At 46.0% G+C, this 24700-nt stretch overlaps 2 protein-coding genes across 2 annotated transcripts in view; one reads left to right on the top strand and one right to left on the bottom strand.

The window, feature by feature from the left end:
• The window catches only part of LOC129841372 (palmitoyltransferase ZDHHC5-A-like), a 44112-nt gene extending 28600 nt beyond the window's left edge, over positions 1 to 15512 (top strand). The window contains exons 7-10 of the mRNA XM_055909618.1: positions 114 to 303; positions 3020 to 3132; positions 11108 to 12093; positions 13083 to 15512. Of these exons, the coding sequence (XP_055765593.1) occupies positions 114 to 303; positions 3020 to 3132; positions 11108 to 12093; positions 13083 to 13311 (1518 nt within the window). The 3' untranslated portion in view covers positions 13312 to 15512. The remainder of the gene's footprint in view (positions 1 to 113; positions 304 to 3019; positions 3133 to 11107; positions 12094 to 13082) is intronic.
• Positions 15513 to 16243: 731 nt separating this feature from the next.
• On the bottom strand, positions 16244 to 24229 carry LOC129841301 (thioredoxin-related transmembrane protein 2-B-like). The gene is made up of 8 exons (XM_055909504.1): positions 23894 to 24229; positions 23283 to 23343; positions 21467 to 21580; positions 21195 to 21271; positions 19246 to 19352; positions 18981 to 19046; positions 18734 to 18863; positions 16244 to 17543 (listed from the first exon to the last, which is right to left on the bottom strand). Exons 1-8 carry the CDS (start codon positions 24080 to 24082, stop codon positions 17379 to 17381), a joined length of 909 nt encoding a protein of 302 aa, XP_055765479.1. The 5' UTR covers positions 24083 to 24229; the 3' UTR covers positions 16244 to 17378.
• Positions 24230 to 24700: the final 471 nt, after the last annotated feature.

Here is a 24700-nt window from a genome sequence, read left to right on the forward strand (position 1 = left end):
GTATGTTCATTGCCTCTTTTTGCTCTCAGCAATGTGAGTGGTTAATACTCTCCAGTTTCCACTCTGTCACTACACTGGGCTGTACAGACTGACATTTATTCTATTAAATGTCATTCATTTTCTCTGTTTGCTTCCCCCTCTCTCTCTCTCTCTCTCTCTCTCTCCCCCTCCCTCTCTCTCAGTCTAAGAGTAGTCTGGAGATGATGGAGAGCCAGTCGTGCGATGCGGAGCCCCCTCCTCCTCCCAAACCGGAGCTCAGGTACCCCGCCCTGTCCAGAGGCCACCAGGGACAACACACAGAGGGTACGTTCACCAGAGTTGTTCTCAGAGTTGTACTTGTACCCGTCAGTAGAGGATGCCTGGTTATTCTTTAAAAATGCCTTCCTCACCATCTTAAATAAGCATGCCCCATTCAATATATTTAGAATCAGGAACAGATACAGCCCTTGGGTCTCTCCAGACCTGACTGCCCTTAACCAACACAACAACATCCTGTGGCGTTCTGCATTAGCATCGAACAGCCCCCGTGAAATGCAACTTTTTAGGGAAGTTAGAAACCAATCTTTTCTAACAGAAAATCCAAAGCTAGCTTTTTCAAGCAGAAATTTGCTTCCTGCAACACAAACTCAAAAAAGTCCTGGGACATTTGTAAAGTCCATGGAGAATAAGAGCACCTCCTCCCAGCTGCCCACTGCACTGAGGATAGGAAACCCGGTCACCGCCGATAAATCCACTATAATTGAGAATTTCAATAAGCATTTTTCTACGGCTGGCCATGCTTTCCACCTGGCTACCCCTACCCCGGTCAACAGCACTGCACTTCCCACAGCAACTCGCCCAAGCCTTCCCCATTTCTCCTTCTCCCAAATCCAGTCAGCTGATGTTCTGAAAGAGCTGCAAAATCTGGACCCCCACAAATCAGCCGGGCTAGACTTATCTGGACCCTTTCTTTCTAAAATTATCTGCTGAAATTGTTGCAACCCCTATTACTAGCCTGTTCAACCTCTCTTTCGTGTCGTCTGAGATTCCCAAAGATTGGAAAGCAGCTGCGGTCATCCCCCTCTTCAAAGGGGGGGACACTCTTGACCCAAACGGCTACAGACTTATATCTTTCTGACCCTGCCTTTCTAAGGTCTTCGAAAGCCAAGTTAACAAACAGATCACTGACCATTTCGAATCCCACCGTACCTTCTCCGCTATGCAATCCGATTTCAGAGCTGGTCATGGGTGCACCTCAGCCACGCTCAAGGTCCTAAACGATATCTTAACCGCCATCGATAAGAAACAATACTGTGCAGCCGTATTCATTGACCTGGCCAAGGCTTTCGACTGTCAATCACCACATCCTCAACGGCAGACTCAACAGCCTTTGTTTCTCAAATGATTGCCTCGGCTGGTTCACCAATTACTTCTCCAACAGTGTTCAGTGTTTCAAATCTGAGAGCCTGTTGTCCAGGCCTCTGGCAGTCTCTATGGGGGTGCCACACGGTTCAATTCTTGGGCCGACTCTCTTCTCTGTATACATCAATGATGTCGCTCTTGCTGCTGGTGAGTCTCTGATCCACCTCTTCGCAGACAACACCATTCTGTATACTTCTGGCCCTTCTTTGGACACTGTGTTAACAAACCTCCAGACGAGCTTCAATGCCATACAACTCTCCTTCCGTGGCCTCCAACTGCTCTTAAATACAAGTAAAACTAAATGCATGCTCTTCAACCGATCGCTGCCTGCACCTGCCCGCCCGTCCAGCATCACTACTCTGGACGGTTCTGACTTAGAATATGTGGACAACTACAAATACCTAGGTGTCTGGTTAGACTGTAAACTCTCCTTCCAGGCTCACATCAAACATTTCCAATCCAAAGTTAAATCTAGAATTGGCTTCCTATTTTGCAACAAAGCATCCTTCACCCATGCTGCCAAACATACCCTCGTAAAACTGACCATCTTACCGATCCTCGACTTCGGTGATGTTATCTATAAAATAGCCTCCAACACTCTACTCAACAAATTGGATGCAGTCTATCACAGTGCCATCCGTTTTGTCACCAAAGCCCCATATACTACCCACCACTGCGACCTGTACGCTCTCGTTGGCTGGCCCTCGCTTCATACCCGTCGCCAAACCCACTGGCTCCAGGTCATCTACAAGACCCTGCTAGGTAAAGTCCCGCCTTATCTCTGCTCGCTGGTCACCATAGCAGCACCCACCTGTAGCACGCGCTCCAGCAGGTATATCTCACTTGTCACCCCCAAAGCCAATTCCTCCTTTGGCCGCCTCTCCTTCCAGTTCTCAGCTGCCATTGACTGGAACGAACTACAAAAATCTCTGAAACTGGAAACACTTTTTTCCCTCACTAGCTTTAAGCACAAGCTGTCAGAGCAGCTCACAGATCACTGCACCTGTACATAGCCCATCTATAAATAGCCCAAACAACTACCTCTTCCCCTACTGTATTTATTTATTTTTCTCCTTTGCACCCCAGTATTTCTACTTTGCACACTCATCTACTGTCAAATCTACCATTCCAGTGTTTTAATTGCTATATTCTATGTACTTCGCCACCATGGCCTCATTTTCTCACATTGTATATAGACTTATTTTTCTACTGTATTATTGACTGTATGTTTGTTTTACTCCATGTGTAACTCTGTTGTTAGATGTGTCGAACTGCTTTGCTTTATCTTGGCCAGGTCGCAGTTGTAAATGAGAACTTGTTCTCAACTTGCCTACCTGGTTAAATAAAGGTGAAAAAAATAATAAATAAAACAATCGCCACACACCGTAGGAAAACGTTTTGCAATGGAAAAAGATAAGCAAGCGGGTTTGCTGTTGGACATGGTCAGGTAGTCCCTCCCTGTTTGTTTCTTTCCTTCCGTTTGGTGCCTAATGAACATGACCCAGGTTGTTGCTGTGAATAAGTGTGTTATCAGTCAACTTAGCTGATAGAAGAAAATAAAGTTTACCTATGATAAATGATGAGGTAATTTATTTGTCTCTCCTCTCCCTCTCCACAGAGAGTAGTCTTCTGAACAAAGCCCCGCCCACACCCACCATGTATAAATACAGGCCGGCCTATAGCAGTCCAGGAAAGAACCACACTGCCCTCACCCATGCCTACGCCAACCAGGTAACAAACACACACGGTCTTTAATGCCAACCAACTAGCTCACGCATAAAGTGACTGTGGGAAGACTGTGTGTCTCTGTGTGAAAGAGTGTGTAAATGCTGTGCGAGGTGTGAAGTATATCAAACTACTTCGGTGACACACACATTGTTCTCTCTGACTCAGATTTATATTTGACATCTCATTGGCTGCTCGCCTGTCTGTCTTTTTAATCGTTTGATTTGTTATGATTTGTTAATGCATCTCTGTTTTTACTTGTGGCTTCTTTTCCTGCCTTTTGATTGGTTATTCAGTGGCTTTCAGTTGAACAGTATCAGTAAGTGAATGTTGGACTATTTGTCTTTTTATCTTCTTTAGTTTGAGTGTCTGTTCTTATATCTTGTTACCCAACCTTGTGTCCTCTTTCAGCCTAAAGCTTTCCCCACAGTGTTGTATAAAATATTCTCCCCTAGCAATTTCTAGTTGTAGAAAGATTTTGTGGAAGTTAATTAACATATTATTATTATTACATTTTTTTTTTTACCTATTTTACTTGTACGGTATGCTTCCTATATGTCACACAATCTGATCCTAATTCACTTCAATCAATTCTGGAATCACATAGTGGACTGTCAATGGCCCAGCTGCTGTTTGACGTTTTCTCCACAAGAGGGCATCAAGGTGCACAGTCGAACAGGCAGGGCCGCACGAGCCTCCTTCGGGCTCAGTACAACTAAAACCGTGCTTGTGTCAAAAAATGGCTCCCTAACCCCTATAACAGGAATAGGCAACTGGCAGTCGCAGGCCTTTTGAAGGGATCAATAAAATAAATATTTGTATTTCTTTTTTGGGGGAACTCAGTCTGGGCCTCAACTTACTGTTGAGAGTTAGAATAGTAAACTCAGCAAAAAAAAAACGTCCTCTCACTGTCAACTGAGTTTATTTTCAGCAAACTTAACATCTGTAAACATTTGTATGAACATAACAAGATTCAACAACTGAGACAAACTGAACAAGTTCCACAGACATGTGACTAACAGAAATGGAATAATGTGTCCCTGAACAAAGGGGGGGGGGGGGGGGGGGCAAAATCAAAGCAACAGTCAGTATGTGTGGCCACCAGCTGCATTAAGTACTAGAGTGCATCTCCTCCTCATGGACTGCACATGATTTGCCAGTTCTTGCTGTGAGATGTTACCCCTCTTCCACCAAGGCACCTGCAAGTTCCCGGGCATTTCTGTGGGGAATGGCCCTAGCCCTCACCCTCCGATCCAACAGGTCCCAGACGTGCTCAATGGGTTTGAGATCCGGGCTTTCGCTGGCCACGGCAGAACAATGACATTCCTGTCTTGCAGGAAATCACGCACAGAACGAGCAGTATGGCTGGTGGCATTGTCATGCTGGAGGGTCATGTCAGGATGAGCCTGCAGGAAGGGTACCACATGAGGGAGGAGGATGTCTTCCTGTAACGCACAGCATTGAGTTTGCCTGCAATGACAACAAGCTCAGTCCAATGATGCTGTGACACACTGCCCCGGACCATGACGGACCCTCCACCTCCAAATCGATCCCGCCCCAGAGTACAGGCCTCGGTGTAACACTCATTCCTTCTAAGATAAACGCAAATCCAACCATCACCCCTGGTGAGACAAAACTGCGACTCGTCAGTGAAGAGCACTTTTTGCCAGTCCTGTCGGGTCCAGCGACGGTGGGTTTGTGCCCATAGGCGACGTTGTTGCCGGGGATGTCTGGTGAGGACCTGCCTTACAACAGGCCTACAAGCCCTCAGTCCAGCCTCTCTCAGCCTATTGCGGACAGTCTAAGCACTGATGGAGGGATTGTGCGTTCCTGATGTAACTCGGGCAGTTGTTGTTGCCATCCTGTACCAATCCTGTGCAGGTGTTGTTACACGTGGTCTGCCACTGCAAGGACGATCACCTGGCCGTTCTGTCTCCCTGTAGCGCTGTCTTAGGCGTCTCTCAGTACGGACATTGCAATTTATTGCCCTGGCCACATCTGCAGTCCTCATGCCTCCTTGCAGCATGCCTAAGGCACGTTCACGCAGATGAGCAGGGACCCTGGCTATCTTTCTTTTTGGTGTTTTTCAGATTCAGTAGAAAGGCCTCTTTAGTGTCCTAAGTTTTCATAACTGTGACCTTAATTGCCTACTGTCTGTAAGCTGTTCATTGCAAAGTGTTTAAACCCTTTGCAATGAAGATCTGTGAAGTTATTTGGATTTTTACAAATTATCTTAGAAAGACAGGGTCCTGAAAAGGGGAGTTTAGAATGGACAAGGTGCAGTTTCTAAATGTGGTTGTGCAGCAGCAGTTGATCTTGTTAAGTCAGTCACTGAGAGTCAGTCAATTAGCCCAACAAAAATGTTTTAGATTGCTAGGTTAGTAATGCGGCCAGGTATCTAAACTTCTTATCATAGTCGAATTACCGACCGGAGGGGCCCCATTTGACTTTTGTTATTCAGATATCATATTAAAAATGGCAAAAACCTCTCTCTGCCCCGTGGCAAAATAAGTAGAATTCAGTGTAGGCTGCTGAGGGGAGGACGGTTCCTTATAATGGCTGGAACGACGCAAATGGAATAGCATCAAACACATGGAAGCTATGTATTTGATACCGTTCCACTGATTCTGCTCCAGTCATTACCATGAGCGCATCCTCCCCAATTGAGGTGCCACCAGCCTCCTTTAAAACTCAAGGGGGGTGCTACTAAAATCTTTTGCTCGCAATGTGGGGGGATACGCAGACCCGCGAGTCCTCGTGATGAGTTCAGATTTTCTTGTGGCCCCCTCCCCCGTCAAAGTTGCCCATCCCTGCCTTATATAATGCACTACTTTTGACCAGGTCCCCATATGGCTCTGGTCAAAAGCAGTGCACTATTTTTTTATTTTTAGTTCACCTTTATTTAACCAGGTAGGCTAGTTGAGAACAAGTTCTCATTTGCAACTGCGACCTGGCCAAGATAAAGCATAGCAGTGTGAACAGACAACAACACAGTTACACATGGAGTAAACAATAAACAAGTCAATAACATGGTAGAAAAAAAGAGAATCTATATACAATGTGTGCAAAAGGCATGAGGTAGGCAATAAATCGAATAATTACAATTTAGCAGATTAACACTGGAGTGATAAATCATCAGATGATCATGTGCAAGAAGAGATACTGGTGTGCAAAAGATCAGAAAAGTAAATAAATAAAAGCAGTATGGGGTGAGGTAGGTAAATTGGGTGGGTAGTTTACAGATGGACTATGTACAGCTGCAGCGATCGGTTAGATGCTCGGATAGCAGATTTTTAAAATTGTTGAGGGAGATAAAAGTCTCCAACTTCAGAGATTTTTGCAATTTGTTCCAGTCGCAGGCAGCAGAGAACTGGAAGGAAAGGCGTCCAAATTAGGTTTTGGCTTTAGGGATGATCAGTGAGATACACCTGCTGGAGCGCGTGCTACGGGTGGGTGTAGCCATCGTGACCAGTGAACTGAGATAAGGCGGCACTTTACCTAGCATAGCCTTGTAGATGACCTGGAGCCAGTGGGTCTGACGACGAACATGTAGCGAGGGCCAGCCGATTAGGGCATACAGGTCGCAGTGGTGGGTCGTATAAGGTGCTTTAGTAACAAAACGGATGGCACTGTGATAAACTGCATCCAGTTTGCTGAGTAGAGTATTGGAAGCTATTTTGTAGATGACATCGCCGAAGTCGAGGATCGGTAGGATAGTCAGTTTTACTAGGGTAAGTTTGGCGGCGTGAGTGAAGGAGGCTTTGTTGCGGAATAGAAAGCCGACTCTAGATTTGATTTTGGATTGGAGATGTTTGATATGAGTCTGGAAGGAGAGTTTGCAGTCTAGCCAGACACCTAGGTACTTATAGATGTCCACATATTCTAGGTCGGAACCGTCCAGGGTGGTGATGCTAGTCGGGCGTGCGGGTGCAGGCAGCGAACGGTTGAAAAGCTTGCATTTGGTTTTACTAGCGTTTAAGAGCAGTTGGAGGCCACGGAAGGAGTGTTGTATGGCATTGAAGCTCGTTTGAAGGTTAGATAGCACAGTGTCCAGGGAAGGGCCAGAAGTATACAGAATGGTGTCGTCTGCGTAGAGGTGGATCAGGGAATCGCCCGCAGCAAGAGCAACATCATTGATGTATACAGAGAAAAGAGTCGGCCCGAGAATTGAACCCTGTGGTACCCCCATAGAGACTGCCAGAGGACCGGACAACATGCCCTCCGATTTGACACACTGAACTCTGTCTGCAAAGTAGTTGGTGAACCAGGCAAGGCAGTCATTAGAAAAACCGAGGCTATTGAGTCTGCCGATAAGAATATGGTGATTGACAGAGTCGAAAGCCTTGGCCAGGTCGATGAAGACGGCTGCACAGTAATGTCTTTTATCGATGGCGGTTATGATATCGTTTAGTACCTTGAGCGTGGCTGAGGTGCACCCGTGACCGGCTCGGAAACCGGATTGCACAGCGGAGAAGGTACGGTGGGATTCGAGATGGTCAGTGATCTGTTTGTTGACTTGGCTTTCGAAGACCTTAGCTAGGCAGGGCAGGATGGATATAGGTCTGTAACAGTTTGGGTCCAGGGTGTCTCCCCCTTTGAAGAGGGGGATGACAGCGGCAGCTTTCCAATCCTTGGGGATCTCAGATGATACGAAGGAGAGGTTGAACAGGCTGGTAATAGGGGGTGCGACAATGGCGGCGGACAGTTTCAGAAATAGGGGGTCCAGATTGTCAAGCCCAGCTGATTTGTATGGGTCCAGGTTTTCCAGCTCTTTCAGAACATCTGCTATCTGGATATGGGTAAAGGAGAAGCTGGGTAGGCTTAGGCGAGTAGCAGCGGGGGGGGCGGGGCTGTTGGCCAAGGTTGGAGTCGCCAGGTGGAAGGCATGGCCAGCCATTGAGAAATGTTTGTTGAAGTTTTCGATTATCACGGACTTATCAGTGGTGACCGTGTTATCTAGCCTCAGTGCAGTGGGCAGCTGGGAGGAGGTGCTCTTGTTTTCCATGGACTTTACAGTATCCCAGAACTTTTTGGAGTTAGAGCTACAGGATGCAAATTTCTGCTTGAAAAAGCTGGCCTTTGCTTTCCTGACTGACTGCGTGTATTGGTTCCTGACTTCCCTGAACAGTTGCATATCGTGGGGGCTCTTCGATGCTATTGCAGTTCGCCACAGGATGTTTTTGTGCTGGTCGAGGGCAGTCAGGTCTGGAGTGAACCAAGGGCTATATCTGTTCTTGGTTCTGCATTTTTTGAACGGAGCATGCTTGTCTAATATGGTGAGGAAGTAACTTTTAAAGAATGACCAGGCATCCTCAACTGACGGGATGAGGTCAATATCCTTCCAGGGTACCCGGGCCAGGTCGATTAGAAAGGCCTGCTCGCAGAAGTGTTTTAGGGAGCGTTTGACAGTGATGAGGGGTGGTCGTTTGACCGTGGACCCGTGGCGGATACAGGCAATGAGGCAGTGATCGCTGAGATCTTGATTGAAGACAGCAGAGGTGTATTTGGAGGGCAAGTTGGTCAGGATAATGTCTATTAGGGTGCCCATGTTTTCGGATTTAGGGTTGTACCTGGTGTGTTCCTTGATGATTTGAGTGAGATTGAGGGCATCAAGCTTAGATTGTAGGACTGCCGGGGTGTTAAGCATATCCCAGTTTAGGTCACCTAACAGAACAAACTCTGAAGCTAGATGGGGAGCGATCAATTCACAGATGGTGTCCAGGGCACAGCTGGGAGCTGAGGGGGGTCGGTAGCAGGCGGCAACAGTGAGAGACTTATTTCTGGAGAGATTAATTTTTAAAATTAGAAGTTCGAACTGTTTGGGCATAGACTTGGAACGTATGACAGAACTTTGCAGGCTATCTCTGCAGTAGATTGCAACTCCTCCCCCTTTGGCAGTTCTATCTTGACGGAAAGTGTTATAGTTGGGTATGGAAATCTCAGAGTTTTTGGTGGCCTTCCTAAGCCAGGATTCAGACACGGCAAGGACATCAGGGTTGGCAGAGTGTGCTAAAGCGGCGAGTAAGGCAAACTTATGGAGGAGGTTTCTGATGTTGACATGCATGAGGCCAAGGCTTTTTCGATCACAGAAGTCAACAAATGAGGGTGACTGGGGACATGCAGGGCCTGGGTTTACCTCCACATCACCCGAGGAACAGAGGAGTAGTAGGATGAGGGTGCGGCTAAAGGCTATCAAAACTGGTCGCCTAGAGCGTTGGGGACAAGGAATAAAAGGAGCAGATTTATGGGCGTGGTAGAATAGATTCTGGGCATACTGTGCAGACCAGGGTATGTTGGGGCACGGGTACAGCGGAGGCAAGCCCAGGCACTGGGTGATGATAAGAGAGGTTGTATCTCTGGACATGCTGGTCTCAATGGGTGAGGTCACCGCATGTGTGGGGGGTGGGACAAAGGAGGTATCAGAGGTACGGAGAGTGGAACTACGGGGTCCATTGCAAACCAAAACGATGATAACTAGCCTGAACAACAGTATGCAAGGCATATTGATATTTGAGAGAGACATACAATAAGGCATAAAGTGATTGCAGGTCATGATTGGGAGAGCTAGCTAAAAACAACAGGTGAGATAACAGCAGCTAGTCAGCTAACACAGCAACAGAAGGTAAAAATGGCGACGACTGGGCAGAGAGGGTCGGATTAACTACACACAGATCCTGAGTTAAGGCACAGAGCCGACAGATAAAACACAAATAAACAGAATGGAGTACCATGAATTAATGGACAGTCAAGCAGGCATCAGCTATGTAGCCAAGTGATCATAGTGTCCAGGGGGCAGCCGTAGATGGAGCAGTGAGGCCTCCACTAAGCTAGCACGCGTTTAAAGTTAGTAGCCCGGGGGGTGGTCTGCTCAGACGGAGGGGGTCTGCTCAGACGGAGGCCGGTTGAGGGCACAGAGAATCCAAGCCGGATAGCGATGGCGAAAGAGAGGTTGTGAATTGTAGAATTGTGTTTGCTAACTGGTGCTAGCTTCCTGGCTGCGCTAGCTGCAAGATAAGCTAGCAGTTAGCAGACCGGGGCAGGCAAGTTAGCCTTTGGGGGACGTCGCGATGGGGGGGGGAGTCTGTTTTTGCCTCTTCGTGCGGTGACGTCGATAGACCATATAGGGAATAGGGTGCCATTTGGGACACGGAGCCATGTGTTCGAAGAGCTCTGTCAGGAGCAGGGAGAGAAGATAGTTTTGCTCTATAAACTCTGTTATCTGTTAGCCCCAACAACATCCATTTCATTAACTCTTACTGTGTTATCTGTTAGCCCCAACAACATCCGTTTCATTAACTCTTACTGTGTTATCTGTTAGCCCCAACAACATCCATTTCATTAACTCTTACTGTGTTATCTGTTAGCTCCAACAACATCCATTTCATTAACTCTTATTCTGAGTCCCAAATGGCACCCTATTCCCTATATAGAGCCCTGTGGGCCCAAAAGTAGTGCACTAAATGTGGACTAGGGTGCCATTTGAGACACAAGCTTATTGTTTCACTGGGCACACATGTGCACCCCCCCCATCCCACAGCCATCTGGCTATATATACTGTGTGTGTGTGTGTTTCATTTTTTTATTAAAGGTGTGGGACTCTTCTGTCCTATGTGTTGTAAAGATAACATACTGTAACAGAAGCCATGTGGGCATTGTACAAGTTGTAGCCCTGTATATTCTTCCCCCTGCAGTAGACCCCTTGTGTATAGTGAAGCCCATGCATCTGGTCTGAAAGAGTTGTTCCCTTGCCCTATGTCTCGCCTTGTTCTTCCCACTGTGCTTTTATTGGTAGTGGTCTAGTGCTGTGTCTGTACATTTGGACATCCAATTCTCATTCCAGGATAGAGTTAACATGGCTATCTTCTCTCCCTCTTTCTTTCTCTACCTCTGGCTCTTCTTTTTCTCCTCCTCTCTCTCTTTCTACCCCACCCTCTCTCTCTCTCTCTCTTTCTACCCCACCCTCTCTCTCTCCCCCCACCAGATGATTCGAGGGGACAGTCTGAAGGAGTCGTCTTCTCTGCTTCAGTCCAGCCAGCAGCCTGGCTTCCGCTCTGAACCCAGCCTGGATGGGAGAGAGGCCCCAGGGGAGAGAGGGGGAGGAGGATTGGGAGGAGGTGGAGACAGACCTGGAGGAGGGGGGGCACCAGGGTCAGGGGGTGGCGGTATCCCCGGTTACTCCCTAGGGGGACGTTCCTACCCCTCCTTTTCAGACCCAACGGTTCTATCTTCCGGTGGAGGGGGAGGTGCTTCCCATTCTTCCAGCGTGCGTTCTGGCTCCGCCCACAACGCGGCCCATGTCTCCGAGGCGACAACCTCCACGAGCTACAAGAGCCTGGCCAATCAGACGCCTCCTCCGCGCAACGGCAGCCTATCGTACGACAGCCTGCTCACGCCCTCCGAGAGCCCCGACTTTGAGTCGGCTGCACCCGACATGTCGCCCGGGCACCACCGTACCCCGGCCCCACCCCCCATCCTGGGGTACTCCTCCCCCTACCTGTCGGCCCAGCTCAGTCAGCAGAGAGACGCAGAGCTCCACCAGCCCTCCGCCTCCTCCGTAGCCCTCCTCTCCTCCCCACACCGCGCCCACTATCTCCAGGAATCGCATCCCCACTCCCACCACTCTCAGCCCCCTCCCTCCTCCGCGGCCCCCCAGCCCCCCCACCCACACCACCATCACCACCACCACCACCACCACCACAGCAGCCACAGCTCCAGACACCCCCGCTTCTCCCGGCCCCCGCTCCTGTCCGACTCGGCCGCCCCCCACCATTACCCGTACCGCACCCGGTCCACGGACACCCCCCTGGCCCCCTCCACGCACCCCCCGCGCTCCCCCCACCCCCCGCCGCTGGGGAAGTCTCTGTCGTACTCTTCGGCGGCGGCGGCGGAGATGCAGTACCGGATGGTGCGCAAGGCGTCGGCCTCGGCCGGAGGGGGAGGGGCGGGAGGGGGGATCCAGGCACCTAAGTGAGTAACGGCTCTGCTCTTTACCGACTGACTGCAGCCCGCTGCCTCCTTCTTCTTCCTCCTTCTCGTCCTCCTCTTCTTCTTCCTCCTCCTCCCAGGCTCCTGTGAGTTCCTTTACCTCTTCCCCCCCCCGTTGTCTGTTTTCCACTCGTCTGTAGAGTCGCTGCTCATCACTGCTTCTGTTGGTTCAGCCCCGAATGGTTCCCTATAGAGTGCCCTACTGTTGACCACGGCTCTGGTGAGAAGTAGCGCACTCTATAGGGAAGAGGGTGCCATTTGGTACGTACCCGTTGTCTGTTTTCACCTGCTGTAGTTGTTCCATTCAGTCTTTCTCTGTCGCCTGTCCTGGTTCCCTTCACTATGTGATGGTGTTGTTACTGTACGTGTAGGCCTTTGTTATGAGACATCACAGTACATTATGTAATGGCATGCTATTCCCTATATAGTGTACTACTGTTGACCACTTTCTGGTCCAAATGTGTACAGTATTTAGGGACTCGAGGGCCATTTGGGATGCAGCCATTCCTTTCTTTTATTTATTTGATCATGTATTATGGTCATGACAAAGCAATTATATGAGGACTTTAATCTCCCTATAAAGTAACGTGTTTTATTTCATCTCAAAATGCATTTTGTCCACCCTAGATCATGTTTGTGTTATCGACGTAGTTGTGGATGTGTTTTATCCTGTTGCCCTCTTTATCCTGTTGCGTGTGTTACCATTCTCCAGCATGACGTCCCTCTGTTTGACTTCAGGCTTACAGTAGAAGATATCTGTATGTGCCACCCCTGCATGATATATCCTATCCATTTGATTAGGAATGCTTCCACAAAGGCACACTATTCCCTAAAGTGAATAGGAGCTCTTTTGGGCCCTGGTGAAAAGTAGTGCACTATATAGGGGATAGGGTGCCATTTAGTGTGTGCTCTTCCTCTAAAATGTCCTAACTAATCCTTCTCTCCCTCCCTCTCTCGTTCTCTCTATCCAGGGACGAGATTCAGATGAAGTTGTTCAGCCGGACGAACGGGCAGCCCAGGTCCTCCCTTTCCTCCTCAGGCTCCACCCCATCCTCCCCCTCTCACCCAATCAGCATGTCCACTCGCCCCGGACAGGCCTATCCCAGCCCTGGAAACACCCAGAGCCCCGCCCACAAGCCGGGGGGCGGGGTGAAGAAAGTGACGGGCGTCGGCGGGACCACCTATGAGATTTCAGTCTGAGTTTGACGGGCGGCCACTCCGACTAATGGCGTCAGGGGTTGGAGGTGAAGGAGGGGTCAGAGATTGACTGATGATATTTCTGCCTCTCACACCCTTCAGGAGAGGAAAGCTTTTAATAGGCAGACGTTTTAAAAGTTGGGTGATGAGGAAGAGTGAAACGACAGACTTTTCTTGCTCTTCTTCCAAATGCGATGGACTCCGGACTTCCCCTCTCATTCAGAGACCTCCAGTCAAGGAACTACAGAACTAATCGGGAGGAAGTTGTTTAACCAATCACATTCAAGAACACAATGCACCATTATGACATGGTGGGTTTACGGGCCCAGGGAGCCAATCATAAGAGGCGAGACTCTTTGACAATCCACCAATTTCTGGGCAGATTGAACTCTGTGGGAATGATTGACTGACAGTTTCGACTGGGTTTGCCTTTATTGGATAAATCAAGGAAGAGCAACATGGCTGCGTATACACAAGCAGCTCAATTCTGATGTTTTTTTGACCAATCAGGTCAGCTCTGAGAAAGTAAAAGGATCTGATCTGATTGGGCAAAATACATCTGGATTGGTCTGCCTGTAAAAACAGCCCATATTTAAAAGAGAGAAAAAAAAGAAAGAAATGTACTTTCATTCATTCATAAATGTGTAATGATTCATTCTCTGTACAGAATTATATGGTTTGGAATTTATGCTGATTTCCTCCAATCAGTGGCATTTAAAGGTGACTGCGGCATGCACCGGCCACCATGGACCACTGTGATTGGCTAGTGATCACGCTGCCGTTCTCTTTCGACCAATCAGAAATGGAGATGCTAAACTGTAGTAGACAGCAGGATCATTGGAGTTTTTTTGTTTGTTGGTTGGCCTGGTTCCCCGGGTGGGTGGAGATTTCACTTAAGGACCAATGGAATGATAAAAAAAATAAGAAACTCGACCAGTGACACAATCATCGGGTCTGTACATTAAAGATGGAGCAGCCTTTTCTAAACAAACTTTGGAGCAATGGCCTTGATAATCGAGATGTTTTTAATTTTATTTTACTTATTTAATTTCAAAATGTTATTTTATATGAATTTATATATAGCTGTTGATAAGATTTCATTTTTTTTTTTTACGGGCTGATAGGGTTTTTCTGGTTTGAGTTAATTTCAGAATTGTAACCAAACAGGAAAAAAACTGTTGCCGCGTTCAAGTGCTAGTCGGAATTTGGACATTTCTGACGTATTAACTGGTTTTAGTTAAACACGTGCCAGTTAGCAAGTCGAAAATGTCCGTTTCCTAGTTCCGACTAGCACTAGAATGCGGCTCATTTGGATTGATGGCTGCACCAGCCAATCAGAGGCAGAGTTTTGAGTCTTCAGCCAAAGAGAGGAGCTGGACAATTATATGGTTCAGCCAATGGGAACCAATGTATTTGATAAAAGAAGGCGATGTAGCATTTTTAAAGTCCTTTGATACACAGTAACCACTTGACTTCTCTTGGGGCATATTTCAGAAATACCCTGCTGTACTTTCTGATTGTTTACTTCTGAGCTTTGTAATGGGTGTGTCTGAAATGGTACCCTATTCACTATATAGTTCACTACTTTTGACCAGGGCCTAAAAGACTCTGGTCAAAAGCAGTGCACTATGTAGGGAATAGGATGCCATAACACACACCTAATGTTTTGTTTTATTGGTCCGGATACTGACATCTCTGGTTGCCTTCCACTAGCTGACCTATTGAGAAACTAGCGAGGATCACATGCTTTGGCGCGACCAATCCAGAGAGAGCAAGAGATTCATATCAGCCTACTCTTTTATTCGTTAATGGTTTAAACCAATGACGAGCAGCTGAAAGTCAGTAACATCCTTTTTATATTTAATTTGTACTTTTCTTTTTTTTGCAAGATTTTAAGACAATTTACAGGGCATTGCTTTAGACTGACAGTTTGTTTGACCAGTCAGGAGCGTAGAATGAAACGAAATGGGATAGGACTAAAAAAAAGCACGTCGCCCAATGAGAAGGCAAATATGTTTGACTGCCATCAGGAACAGCCAATGCCCTTACAGATGATGTTTAGACAAGTACGGGCCCGGGACTTGGGTGTTTTGAAATGTAAAAAAAAAGAAAAAAAGTACTGTATAGCTCTGTGTGTGTGGGCGTGTGCATGTGTGTATGTGCGTGTGTGTTTGAGCATTGGTAATAAAGTATTTAAAACCAAAGGCAGTTTGCTTTGTTTTGCTTGAAATTGAAGTCTGCCAATGCAACACATGAGGTGAAAGGGCAGAACACAGGCTACTTACTACACATTCAGAGTAGAACCAAAGGATTCCACATTGGCTATTAAAAGGTAAGTTGATCCAGTTACAGTAGATTTTCATGCAACTTAACAGAATTTCTTCCACAGAGGGGCCAGAGAATGATTGTGGGGTTTACATCAGTCAGTGGTGCCTGTAAGTAGTTCTCAGGTTCATATGTAGGGAGCAAACTCCTACTGATGGGGGGGGCTCAAATCTTGGCTTCATGTCTCGCCTCCCTCCATAACTCTTAAATGCCGTCACTACCAGAAGGTGGCGCCAAAATGTAGGTTCAACATCCTGCGCCGACAGAGATGGCCACCTCGCTTTGCGTTCTTAGGAAACTATGCAGTATTTTTTAAATGTTGAATGTTATGCCACCAAAATGCTTAAATCCCCATTTATCTGCAATTGTAAACTGGGTGGGATGAATGCTGATTTGCTGACAGTGGTATATCAAAACATTCATTTTTACTACTCTAATGACACCGGTAACCAGTTTATAATGGCAATAAGGCATCTCGGGTTTATGTCCAGGCACTCTGATTTGTGCCTAAGAACAGCCCTTAGACGTGGTATATTGGCCATATACCCCCTCATGCCTTATTTAATAATGCAATGTTCCTGCGTTCGGGAAGATTGCCAGACTCAGTGTATTCATGTACACATTTTTATTGCATAAAAAAAAAGTCAGACACCTCTCACAGCAGGCAGGAGCAAACATACACAGAATCAGTCTACATATTCTGAACAGAACGTTGAGGCAATTCTACAGTAACCAAGGGAATGTCAAACAGGTAGTAAAATGTTCTGTTTCATCGCCTAGAGGCGCTGGTGTAAGAATGTGTTAATTGTTTAAATTAAGAAGTTAGTCCAGAAATGGGAGCTTTTGAAAGTAAAAATGTAATTCTCCCTATTCTGTGAGGGAGGAGGGAGAGACTACCTCAAGCTTCCACAACTCCATCTCTGATATGACTATTTTGTAGACGACAAAATAACACAGGTCTAGTTCTCACATGGAATTAGTGTTAATAGCAAAACGCTCTGTGTTCACTCTCCATCTTTCCCCTCAGCATCATGTTGAACTGAAAACTATTCGGTGATAATAACAGAATTCAGACAACCACTTATGGAAGATGAAAAAAAAGTTCTCTCAAAGACAACCTTTTGGGACGTGGCTCATATACACACACCCTACTTTATCATCACGGACCCAGTTGGAGATAGGTAGATGGCGTAAAATATTTGACCGTGTCTGAACCAATAAGTCATTTCAGACGAAGCCAATGTAACTTCAGTTCAATGGGTGCATGCAATTTGTCTCACCAAGCATGGACTGGACGGAGGGTAAATTCACACTATATCCCAAATGGGAAAAGTTTTAAATCAAGTGAAACACTATGAACGGAGTGTATAATTGGAGTGTGCCAATATTAAATGCATTCAATTGTTAAGTCATAAGTTACACCCTTTTCCCTAGTGCACTATATTAGGTAATAAAACGCCATTTGGGACACAACCAATGATGAGCATAGAGGTTCTCCAGGGAACTGGAGGAAGGATCGATGCAACTCATAAGTATGATGGAGATGCACAAATCTAACTGTACAGTTCAGATTTGAGTTAATATTGAGTTAATCATAATCACATTTTGCAACTCAAGTCGTGTTGTACATAGCAACATAAAAAAGGATTCGTAACAATCGTGTTTGTTCCCTCGATAGAACATAACACCACCTAGTCCCATTGTGATGTCACAGCGTTCTTCTGAGGCCACTACCCCCGACAATTCTATTTGTCCTTCTTGGTCTCCTCCTCCTGGGCGTCGACCTCAGGCTCCTCCTCTTCGGGCAACGGCGGGAACTGTGATTCGTTGATCTGGTCTCCCTTGGACTTATTGAGTTTCTTGGACTTCTGGTAGAGCTCGTTCAGGTTGAACTCCCGGATGATGTTCTCCTGTTGAGAGTGAGATTGAGTGTGAGCAAGAGTGTGTGTGTGTCAGGGTTTCCGGACATTTGTGAAATTAACTGGAAGTATATGCATTAGGTGCGTAAACGGATTAGGGCGTCCACACACGGTGCTCAGAATGACAAATCACATTTAGATGATGGTAATTCATATTAACAGAAGTCAAGGATGCAACAATGTGAGGTCTTTCTTACCAAATTCTGCTGTGCACTTTGAGGGTGTTAGAATGACTGTCCACATTTACTTTTCCTCAGCCAAGACAAGTAACGAACAGCAAAATCACTTAGCGTATGTCAATCTACTGTCCCGCATAGCAGAAAGGTTCACCTATTCTATTAAATCAGCTTGTCGAGTAAGAAATAGCCTATTCCAAACTGACTCTGGGACAGTTGTTAAAGCAATGAATCTGATGCAACAGATCAGAACATAAAATGTTGCTAAACTATTATTTCGTCACATTTTAAGTGCAGGAATGCACACAAGGCAGTAGGCTACGCACAAATGTTCATTCCATATTGCAATTAGCGGGGAAAATACCGTTGTCAAAAGGGCACAGCGCGCACGAGCCGTTTCATGTGACGGAGATGAAATCAGTTCGAAATTTAGAAAGAGGGGAAATCTAATATGCAACAACTAGCATTGGGTTGCTAATATGACTCGGATTTCGCCTTTGGCTACCAGACAATGAAAGAAAGTTGATATAAAATAATTGCCTCCACAGATCTGAGTTTGGTCTGATTTTGGCTAGGCTACTTTGAAGCAAGGTAAGACATGCCTCAATATGTACTAAAGCGTTCAGGTTTCAAACAATTAAGTATATATTTTCAAAATGCATACTGCCTCCAGTTCATGGCAAAGTGGTGCGTGACGTGCTGAAGAGCATGCCTTCCGTCGCCTATGTACGCATCTTCTGTTTTAGATGCTGTAGCATCAGCTCTCACGGTGTCAGACAGATTTCCCGCTCAAAGGCTCTGTATCCTATACGAGTGTGATAAAATACATAGAGAATATACTGTACACTAAATTATGCTAATTAACTTAGTACGATTTTTCCCTCTCCCAGTCAATGGGCTGGTGCCAATTCTCTCTCTCACACGCTAAAAGTCAGCTATTATCAGCTAACGGAAACCCCGGTGTGTGCGCATTTCTATGTTCTGCTTTGAAACCACTCCTCTCACCTCAGTGAAGCTCCAGGATACGGCCCTACACTTCTTGTCCACCTGGGGGCGTCTCATCACCTCCTTGCCCCCCTGGAACAGCAGCAGCGAGGGCAGCTGCTTGGAGAGGGGAGAGGTACTCACCTTGTACCTGGAGAAGAGCGATGGAGGAAGGGAAGCAATTACAATGATTCAAAATCAGACGCCCAATCAGAAACCTACTTCACTTAGATATAAGGAAAGAGAGTGAATGAGAAAAGGGACCTACTTCTTAGACACGTCTCCATACCGGCCGATGTCCACCTTCCCAAACTTGAGCCCAGCACAGTTATACCTGTAACCATGAGAGAAAAAATAAATTTCCCAACAAACTCACAGCAAAAGCATTACCACTTTAGTCGCACCACAAACTGACAGGTGATACTAATAGGGAACATAATCCAGGAGATGTTGATTGAAGCTATGGGTTTACGGTGCAATGCATTAAAATTGAGATATTTGTCTTGTATAGTGAAGATTAGTCGCTGGCTTACTTGAGGGAGAGGTCTGCGTAGACGGCGGCAAAGGACTGACACTCTGGGGACCAGTTAGCGAAGAACTCTACGATCCACGTCACCCTGTTGTCTCTCTCCAACTCATCCTGCAACCGGGTCACAAGTCAGCCATCAGATTCACTAAAGGCACCCTAAATTTAATCAGCATGTTGAATGCGCGACCCGGGCTGGCAAAATCCTGGATCATTGTTATTCTAACTTCTGCGACGTATACAAAGTCATCATGAAGTGCTTTTGAGAGACTAGCCAAGGACCATATCACCTCCACCCTACCTGACACCCTAGACCCACTCCAATTTGCTTACCGCCCCAGTAGGTCCACAGACGACGCGATCGCATTCACACTGCCCTAACCCATCTGGACAAGAGGAATACCTATGTAAGAATGCTGTTCATTGACTACAGCTCAGTATTTAAAACCATAGTACCCTCCAAACTCGACGTTAAGCTCGAGACCCTGGGTCTTGACCCCGCCCTGTGCAACTGGGTCCTGGACTTCCTGACGGGCCGTCCCCAGGTGGTGAGGGTAGGAAACATCTCCACCCCACTGATTCTCAACACTGGGGCCCCACAAGGGTGCGTTCTCAGCCCTCTCCTGTACTCCCTGTTCACCCATGCCTGCGTGGCCATGCACGCCTCCAACTCAATCATCAAGTTTGCAGACAACACTACAGTGGTAGGCTTGATTACCAACAACGACGAGACGGCCTACAGGGAGGAGGTGAGGTCCCTTGGAGTGTGGTGTCAGGAAAATAACCTCACACTCAACATCAACAAAACAAAGGAGATGATCATGGACTTCAGGAAACAGCAGAGGGAGCAGCACCTCATCCACATCAACGGGACAGTAGTGGAGAAGGTGGAAAGATTTAAGTTCCTCGGCATACACATCACGGACAAACTGAAATGGTCCACCCACACAGACAGCGTGATGAAGAAGGCACAGCAGCACCTCTTCAACCTCAGGAGGCTGAAGAAATTTGGCTTGGCACCAAAAACTTTTACAGATGCACAATTGAGAGCATCCTGTCGAGCTGTATCACCGCCTAGTATGGCAACTGCTCCGCCCACAACGGTAAGGCTCTCCAGAGGGTAGTGAGGTCTGCACAACGCATCACCGGGGGCAAACTACCTGCCCTCCAGGACACCTACACCACCCGATGTCACAGGAAGGCCAAACAGATAATCAAGAACAACAACCACCCGAGCCACTGCCTGTTCACCCTGCTATCATCCAGAAGGCCAGGTCAGTACAGGTGCATCAAAGCAGGGACCGAGAGACTGAAAAACAGCTTCTACCTCAATGCCATCAGACTGGTAAACAGCCATCACTAACATTGAGTGGCTGCTGCCAACATACTGACTCACCTCTAGCCACTTTAATAATTAAAAATTGGATGTAATTAATGTATCACTAGCCACTTTAAACAATACCACTTTATTTAATGTTTACATTCCCTACATTACTCATCTCATATGTATATACTGTACTCTATACCATCTACTGCATCTTGCCTATGCCGTTCGGCCATCGGTCACCCATATATTTTGATGTACATATTCTTATTCATTCCTTTACACTTGTGTATAAGGTAGTTGTTATGAAATTGTTAGATTACTTGTTAGATATTACTGCATGGTCGGAACTAGAAGCACAAGCATTTCCCTACACTCGCATTAACATCTGCTAACCATGTGTATGTGACAAATAAAATTTGATTTTGATTTAAAATCATCCTCCGCGTGGATCAGTTTTCAAATCACCGGATAAAAATACTTTCAACTGAAATGTAAAAAACAATCTAACTGGTGTCACCTGCGATCCTGTGAAAGTATAATTGTTGATACACACATCGGTGTTATTTTCAAACTAACATGGCAATATTGTCTGTCACAGTAGAGCCTTAGAGGTAATCTATGGAACTCACGTCTATGGTCTTGTCACTAAAGTACTTGATGTACTCTGGGCCCATGTAGAGAGGAGGCTTACAGGTCATCAGGAACACTGGAACACACAATCAGCCAATCAGAGAGCCGAATGAGGGGGTCATCAGGTTATAGGTCATGTCATCTAACTAGGCATTTACCGGTATAATTAATTACCACAACAGTAGAGTGCGTGTCTGTGTGTATCCATGCATTTGTATGAACAAAGTGTGTATGCATGCACACATTGTGTGGTGCAAGTGTGTGTACTGACCGATGCAGAAGGTGAGGTAGAGCAGGCCCATGCGGATGTCCAGTCTGAAGAAGAGGATAACGTTGGCCACCTTACTGAACAGAATGATGTTCCCCACATGCTGTTCCACCGTTACTGAGACAACGAGAAATGGAGAGAAGGGGTTAAATCAAGTAAACAACCTTTTTTTTTATCTTAAAAAAAAAGAAGAAGAAACTATTGCATAGATTAAGGATAATTTGCAGGTTGAAGACAATAGTGAACTTGGGGAGGGAACACAAAGAACAATAACATGTAGAGCAACAGAGAAAGAACAGATGTGAATAGAAGACAGGAACAAACTGTTTTTGTAAAAACGACAGATAAAGGAGTGACATGAAGAACTATGAAAAAAAAAAAAGTGTCAAAACTGTTTGAGCCTGAGGAAGAGGGACAGTTTATAGTTGAGGCCTAACAAGTGAGGGGTTCACTTTAGGGAGGAGGGAGAGACAGGCAGATGAAAGACGAAGGGAGTGCCACAACGACCAACAACAGAGCTACAATAACGTAAACACCACAATGACACCACAAGGTCAACAGACGACACAGCCTTATCAGTGCTTCCTATTAACGATCTATTAAAACAGTCTGTTTACAACACTAAAGTATTAACTTAAATAGGGCTGTGTGGACAAGACATTTGCCATAGCAGATTGGATAAATACTTAAAACAATAACATGAATATATAGCAGTAACCAAGAACAAAAACAATGGCTTTACACCAAATGATTTGCTCAGACAAAGTTTAAGTGTCTGAAATGCTATTAGCCCTTGTGGATACAAAAGTGAAACTTCGCAGGCAATGTGTGTGGGTACCAATCGTTTAACTGAAATGGTAACTATGTGTTGAATGTCATGTAAAATAAACATGTCTGTCTGCTGAAGGAGACCCCTAGCTCAAACTGAGGGGTTTTAGCCGAGATACAACAGACTCAAAATTGGCTATATCGTAAACATTCATCAAAAACAAAAATGGGCTTTTTTGTCTTCATTTAAGGTTAGGGATAGGCATATGGTTGGCAGAATGGTTAAGGTTAAAATCAGATTTTTATGTACTTATTTTATTTAACTAGGCAAGTCCGTTAATAACAAATTCTTATTTACAATGACGGCCTACCCCGGCCAAACCCTAACGACGCTGGGCCAATTGTGCTCCGCCCTATGGGACTCCCAATCACGGCCGGTTGTGATACAGCCTGGAATCGAACTAGAGTCTGTAGTGAGGCCTCTAGCACTGAGACGCAGTGCATTAGACCGCTGCGAAGATCAATTGTAGAAATAGGCGGGTCTTTCTGACCTCAGCCTGTTCTCCCCGCTTCCAACACGTAGCAGTACAGGAGCATCATGACAACAACTGACTGGCCAATAGCATCTACCCACAGACCACCAGGCTGCTGAATAGCCACCACTAGCCAGCTGTACCCTGCAATTACATCTGTGACCCTGTGCATGTGACTAATAAACTCTAAACCCTGTGTGGCTGTGGTAACTAGTAATGGCCAACTGATGGGGGGGGTGGTCAGTTTCATAATGTCTAAACACAGGCGGGTACAACTCTGCTAATGATTAACCTTTGACTTTAGCTCTGCATGAAATATTTACATGAGTGAATTTGTGATGTGGTAGTGAGCTGCTGTACCGGTCAATGATTTCTGTATAACAAACGGTACGTCTGTGTGTGCCGCCTCTGTGTCAATCTGTTTTCAAGTAATTAAACAGACGAGAATGGGTCACAAAAGTAGGCGTACGCTTGCTAGATCTCTGATAACAGGGCTCTAGTTCAGGGCTGATACTCACTAGCTCTTCTGTTTTTCATCATGACGATGGCACTGAGGAACATAAGGATCTCCACTTCTCTCTGTGGAACATGAGAACAGAATAAACATACAGGTCAGGGCATTTCAGTCTATAGACATGTCATCTACTGCTTTACATTACAGGGTCGGGGCAGGCGTGCAACTAACTCCAGTATTGCCCGTGTCACCGTGTACATTTTTGGGTGGTTCTGGTGCGTGTACTCATGGTGGTAGTGGCACTTCAGCCCTAGATAAAACAAGGTCCTGGTAGCCTAGTATCAGAGGGGGCACGCACCTGCAAACTCCCCAGGACACCCACCCTTTGCACGTTTCTGTCTCACATCACCTGCCTGTTACTTTCCGAGTTAGTTTCGGGTTACAGTCTACAGCATCTTTCAGTGTCGAACCCAGACCAGCTCCCACCGAATTTCAGAATGGCCATTCATGTAGCAAACTAAAACCCCCACTCTGTCATCACATTTAGCATAGGACAGCTAACGTTAGCTCATTGGCAATCTAACCAGTCTTTTTCCCGGCCTAATCACGCGTATCCTTCCTACCATTTTTCTCTATATTTTTCAATCCCCATTTGTTACACCATCCAATACTGACCCAATCAAAGTCGCAGGGGTTGCCATCCTCTCGTTGTGTCGAAAGATGTTCGCAGATGCCTGGCGTCTTGCGGATAATGAGAAACGCGAATGACATGAACAGAGACGCGACATAGTATGGCTTTAGCAGCCACTTGTACACCTGCGGCAAGTGGTAGAGGAATGCAAGGAGAGGTGTTAGCAACGCCATTTTCTAATTTAGATATACAAATAAAATAAAACTCGCTGGATGGATTTCCAGTCTGCCAATGTTTAAACTGCGAATTAAAGGGCAGGAAGGATGTGGCCGAGGTCAATGCGGACGAATCCTTGGAAATAGTTCCGCCTCTTTTGTGAAATGGTGGTGATTGGCCAGTTGAAAACATATAAGGAACAATGATTGGTTAAATTTTCCGAAAAAGGAAGGGCAAAAGAAAAAACAGATTCCTCCCTTTCCTTCATTTGGGAAAAAAAGGGGCGTTTTTGGAATACTTTTTACATGCCGGGCTTATTTGACATAGCAGCCGACAGTGCAGGCGACTGCCGACTGACTGATCTACAAATCACCAGTGGTGGGGAAAATACCCAATTATCATAAAAGTATAGATACCTTAATAGAAAGTTACTCAAATAAAAGTCAGACATTAAAATACTACTTGAGTAAAATTATTTGGTTTTAAATATACTTAAAGTATCAAAAGTAAATGTAATATAAATGTAAAATATACTTAAGTATTAAAAGTAAAACAATAAATACATAAGCAAAGCAGACGGCACCATTTTCTTGTTTTTAAACTCCAACACTCAGACATTATTTACAAAATATGCA

Source organism: Salvelinus fontinalis, chromosome 42 (genome assembly GCF_029448725.1).
Source record: "Salvelinus fontinalis isolate EN_2023a chromosome 42, ASM2944872v1, whole genome shotgun sequence".
NCBI lineage: Eukaryota > Metazoa > Chordata > Actinopteri > Salmoniformes > Salmonidae > Salvelinus > Salvelinus fontinalis.